The sequence below is a fragment of the Anneissia japonica genome, unplaced genomic scaffold (genome assembly GCF_011630105.1).
Source record: "Anneissia japonica isolate Jap-2015-1 unplaced genomic scaffold, ASM1163010v1 scaffold287726_len2788222_cov184, whole genome shotgun sequence".
Classification (NCBI taxonomy): domain Eukaryota; kingdom Metazoa; phylum Echinodermata; class Crinoidea; order Comatulida; family Comatulidae; genus Anneissia; species Anneissia japonica.
In genome coordinates this window covers 821078-827045 of record NW_022705125.1, presented here as the reverse complement: position 1 = coordinate 827045, position 5968 = coordinate 821078, and the positions used below count along the sequence as shown (strand labels likewise).

The window sequence follows — 5968 nt, the reverse complement described above, 5'->3', positions numbered from 1 at the left end:
TAAATATATATATATATATATATATATATATATATATATTATATATAGTGCCCTAAATAGAATATAGTCTTATTATTTTTTTATATTAATTATGTTACACGACATTCAAGTGATAACGTTATGAATCACGTTATTCTTTTGCTGGTCAGTGTGCTAATAGGTGTAATATTAGGATTAACACTTTTAATTGAATTAACGCTTGTTTATATTTTTTGCTAATTGTACTCTACTTCATATTGTCCACTAGTCTTAAAAACGGGTGAAACCAATCAACTATCATAAACAAATCAACTAGTGTATTTAATCTTATATATGCCTACTGTTAATTGTTTGGTGTTTTAATTTTTTAATTAGGAAAGCAAAAATTATCAATGAATAGGCCCTATTTACTATGCTGTAACATATTTTATAAAGCATCTTATAACGAAACAAATGACAGTAATTTTAAAAAGAAACATGATAAAAGAATTAGTTTTCTTTCTATATAAAGTATTTACTTTACTTTATATATCCAGATATATCATAACCAAACGGTTCCTAAAAAAAAGCTGTTCCTCAAAATACAGTAATCCTGAAAACATGGAGGTATACTGAAACAAACGAATGTAGGTAAGAATGGCCCCGGAAAAATGGCCCAGGAAAAAATGGCCCCGGAAAAAATGGCCCCAAATGACAAATAGGTAAAAATGGCCCCAATGAAAAAATCAGTAATAGAAATGATATTTTTTTTTAAATCTTCAAATATTTAAATAATGTAATAAGCAAGAATTTAATCAATAACAAATACAGTTACACAGCAGATGTAAATAATGTACTGAGAGATTATCAGAAAACAACGGCCATTGAACATTTTTTGATAGTTGAAATAAGTTTTAAAAACGTTATTCCATTAACAAAGTAGAGGAATGACATACATACAGTACTTCAACTACCAAAATATGCAACTCATAGGCCTAGATAACCACAAAATTCACTTTTGTTAAGTATCAAATGAAATAACTTTACATGTTATAAACAGTGCAAATAAACAGTACGGTATAGTTAAAGCATGGACCTATTAATAAGATTATTAGGTCCATGGTTAAAGCATGTGGATCAATTGTGTGTTTGAGTGACAAGTTCATGTATGGGAAAAGGGAGGCTTACTTTACTTCAACAAACGTTCTGCTTAGAGTTACTTCAAAGAAGTATTTTTAATCAAATATTGTTTTGAAAGTAAACTAAATAATTAGGAATACATTTATTTAAGCAACTTATTTAATTGCATACTTGGTTTCTACTCGCCGCCAAGTAAATTTAAGTGCCTAAAACTATACTAAATAATGTAAACTGAGATACTATATTATATACATAGTTATGTAAATATGGCAATTATGCTAAGAATTAAAATGGCGTGTAATTGTGAGGGTAAATAAAGTAATTATGGATTTTTCTCAGAAGACTGAGCTATGCAAATGAAGTCACTGAACCATTGTTGAGGAGATAAAGGGTCGCCTAATATATGTGAGGTTTAATGATCATCAGCATGTCGCTGTGTTGTGTCCACCCTTGGTAAATAAAGTTGAATAAAAAATAAATAAAATAAAAATACATACCAAAAATGACTTAATAACACTACACTAGTATACATTAGACAATGTTCGCGATAATTTCTTCAGTTTGAATAACGAATGATTTCAATACCCGTTTGTTATTGTTAGATTTTATATAGATAGGCCTATAATTCTGCTCATTGTTATTGAAATGAGTACGGTAACTCGGCAGCGTTTTACTCTCGAACCATGTTAGTGCCAACCACTTGCAGCAACAGGGAGGTATCAAAATAATACCTCTGCCACACTCTATTACGGGCTATTATCTAATTTACAGATTTAAATCATTGCAATGGAAAAGGACAAAGTAAGTAACTTCGCTTCGTTTGATAATACAATAGAACCCCTAATGGGGACACCTTTGGCACCAAAAAACGTGTCTACTTAATAGGGGTGTCCCCTTAATAGGGGTGTCCCCTGAATAGGGGTACCCCTATTCAGAGGACACTAACCAAAAACATAAAATTGTCCCCTTAGTAGGGGTTTTGGCATGTTTTCATATAACGATGACATACATTCTTTATAATTTTACTTTTATTTTACGCTTATTAAAAAAAATTGGCGTGGCGTTTTTCATGCCCTTTCCCATGTTTTACCTATTTCACGTAGGCCTATTCCCGTAGTTTAGTAGGCCTATCATAGGTCCTATCATCGTAAACAAACGTTTATAAAGAAATGCTTGTGTCTTCCTTGTGTTATTTATTTATTTTAACAGTGTATACATTGTATTTTAAACCCAGTTTCATTACACACGGTAATATTATATACTCTCGATTAAGCGCCGCGGCGTTTGACGAAAAAAAAAATCACGTTTGGTGTGGCGCTTATTCGAGAGCGGCGTTTATTCGAGCATTTACGGTAAGGATCAGTTACAGTAGAATAAGAATAAATTTAGAGCAATAGTTTGCAATGCAATTCATTTATAATATGAAATCAGTGGAAATGTAATTAAAACAACAATAGTTTTATGTGTTTCATTATGCAATGTTAATGACTAATAATGTTCTTTTTCCTTTTAAATATTGAGCTTTTTTCTGTTAGATGGATGTAGCATGAATAGAGTAAAATGTTTTGATATGGGTTAATATCCTATATGAAATACACGAAGAACAAAGAAAAAGAAATCCCCATTAGTCAAAAGGTCAAAATCGACAAGATTGGTTTACAAAGTAACACATGCAATTGGCCTATGTACTGATATTCACTCATGGATTAAAATTCTGGTTTACTGCTCAAAAGGTGTCAAAATGTAAAGTTAAATGTATATTTCTTATTTTTAGAGTGCTGTAGATGCTTTGATACAATGAAAAGTGTCCACTTAATAGGGGTTATTAAGAGAATAATGGAAAACATCATGAATCATTATTATATAGGCTATCTTATCAAAAATATAGGTGACAGAGAGCAAATAAGTGATACTTATAAAACTGTATATATATATATATATATATATATATATATATATATTTAACAACATTATAAAAAAATAACCATAGTTATTGCAGACATAATATATAAATATTAAGAATATTAAAATACACGTTGTGTTTGTATTAGGCACGACTTCTTGCCGACAATGGAGTGTATGCCTACGAAATGCTCCCTGTTACAGATGTGACTGTAGTGAGAATAAAGCCAAGGAACTTCCTGGGAATGGCTATCTATGTGACACTCTGCTGCTGTTTGCCTTGTGGAGTCATCGGACTTGTTTACAGTATTGATGTAAGTTAAACCAGTTAAAAATTATCCAACAAATAGTGTACAGAATATCTACGTATTAGACCAACCCACGAAGAATATTTCAATTTTCTCAGAAACTAACAAAATGTCCCGACGTGTGGGTTTGTATGTGATGGTTTTAGTTTGTACCATTATTTTGTCAACGCTCTTATGGTCTGTCCTTAATGAGCCAACGCACAAATACACTAGTTTTAGAAATACACTATTTAATTTTTTTTTATTAAGCACTATTAATACATCATTACAAAACTATACGAAATACATTTAATACAAAAATATATAAAGTTCGTCCCTTTCAAATTCAAGATTAGCTTGATTGTTTGATTACAATTATAAGCACTAATTATTAATTGATGTTTATTAGACATATATTTTCAATATTTTTTTTAGAGTTCAAGTAGGTTTGACCGTGGAGATTATGCCGGAGCTGTGTCTGCCGCTAGCAAAGCAAAAGAATGGTCGATTCGTGGTTTGGTGTTTGGCATCATGTCTATTGTCCTTATCACTGCCTGTTTAATTTTAATGTCCATTTGGATTTGGTACATTTATTCTCTGGAATGTGATGAAGAACTGTCCTATTATACGCTCCCTTATGATCTCGATTAGCATGCGACAACAATTATACCCGTAAGCTAGATACAACACTCTAATGAAGTCTAAAGACTTTAAAATAATGTTAAACATTGACAATTACACTATTTGCATATTGTAAGGAATTAAAGATGCCTTCGGCCTGCGTATAATAATTTAATATTTTTCTGTGATTTAGTCTTAAGTTTATCTTACCCCGTAGACCTAGATACAACACTCTAAGTTTAAAGACTCTAAAATTGTACTATTAAACATAATGAAGAAGCGAGCGAGAATTCTTAAATTAAAATGCAGAATTTGCATATTGTAAGAAATTGAACATGTCTTAGGCTTACGTATATTTATATACAAAATTTAATAGTAATAATATTCTATATTATAATCAGTTTGTATGATTTAGTAGAAAAGTCCATGGCCTTCGTCGAAAGGTTTTTTGGTCTATACGACTGATAGAATCCGATTTATTTTAAAAACTTCAAATTAAATTATTAACAGTATCAATCGATAGACTGATTTGGTGTCCCTTAATGTTGTCTTGTACTATACGTACTACAAATATATTTCATTTCATATATTAGAATTCCATTTCCCAAAAATATTGTATTTAATGGATTTCCATAAAAAAATTTTTATTCGGGTTTTTTTTTAGCCAATGAGTGTCTCCTTAAATACTGCAAAAGCTTGCAACACAAACACACAGGCCTCTGCCATAATATATACATATACATATATGAAACGGTAAAGAAGAGGAATCTGCGAGTGCCTCTTATACACATCTTATATATATATACAATTTTATATGGTAAAGAAGAGGAATCTGCGAGTACGAAACAAAATTCTCAACCGGGATTCGAACCGGGACCATCCGCTGTCTATGTAGACGCCTTCTGGAGGAGGAGGTGGAAGAGGAGGATTATATTTGCTTATAACAGTACTTTCTTTATCTAGCTTCAGTCACTATTAGAAAAAAAAAATCTTCATCAAAATATTCGAAATCATATGAATGAATGGCATCAAGAACCATGCGATGGCATCACGAACCCTGCAATTTGAGTACAATTGGTTATAACATCATCATCATCATCATCATCATCATCATCAATTCTTTATTACTTTTGATAACTGATTTAAAAAAGGAAATTGCTGAGTTTTGTGTAGACATTAATTAATTGTCCTTGCCCATAATTTCTATTTGCCCTGTTTATGAAAATATTGGCCTGTTTTCTAATACTATAATTAGTGGCGGATCCAAGGGGGGTTCAAAGGGTTCGAACGAACCCCCTCTGTGAAGAAACGTAACAAAATACTATAGGTCCTGGCTTACAAAAGGCATGTTAACCTACCTAGGCATAGGTTGGCAGATCACACAAATTAGGCGCCGGCTTAGCTCAACTAGCCTTCAATTAAATAAATTTAACAAACACTGTTGGTTCAATATCGTAATAATTTTTGTACGAAAGAGTGCGTTCTTCAGGCCTATCGATCCATGGAGGAAATACTACGTATCCAACTACTCAATATTGTTGGAATATAATAATAATATATTACCATACTTGTCAACCTTGAGAAATTAAAAAAGTGATGGTCGGGTTACAGATGATGAGTGCCGAAGGCACGAACAGTGGGGGGGGGGGGGGGGGGGGGGGGGGGGGGGGTCGCCAAGGGCTCCCGGTCGGGGTCGCTTTGGCTTAAATGGCATATCTAATCGATATTAGTGAGTTTATAATGATCTCAGATACAATAGTTATTGAAACATGGAGGTAGAATGTTATATGTTATGATTATGGATGTTAGTTATAGTAAAATTCATTACAAATTGAAAAAAAAAATTTACTCAATTTTTAGGAAAAGCGTAAGTTTTGTCGGTGTCGGTTTGCGTAAGACCGTAAGATTTTATTGGAATGCGTATACGGCGAATGCGTACGGGTTAGCAGGTCTGTATTGCATTATGTGCGCTATATAAAACTACACTAATATTATTATATTATTATTATTATTATTATTATTATTATTATTATTATTATTATTATTATTATTATTATTAT

At 31.8% G+C, this 5968-nt stretch overlaps 1 protein-coding gene across 1 annotated transcript; it reads left to right on the top strand.

Annotated features, from left to right (window-relative positions):
• The first annotated feature begins 1748 nt into the window (after nt 1-1748).
• LOC117105307 lies at nt 1749-4430 on the top strand. The gene is made up of 3 exons (XM_033246426.1): nt 1749-1899; nt 3150-3314; nt 3723-4430. The coding sequence occupies exons 1-3, from the start codon at nt 1885-1887 to the stop codon at nt 3936-3938; spliced, it is 396 nt and encodes a 131-aa protein (XP_033102317.1). The 5' UTR covers nt 1749-1884; the 3' UTR covers nt 3939-4430.
• Nucleotides 4431-5968: the final 1538 nt, after the last annotated feature.

What these genes read in the sequence shown, in the direction of transcription:
- LOC117105307 (XM_033246426.1), top strand. An exon ending in GACTTGTTTACAGTATTGAT is followed by an intron (nt 3,315 to 3,722) that starts GTAAGTTAAACC and finishes TATTTTTTTTAG; the next exon opens with AGTTCAAGTAGGTTTGACCG.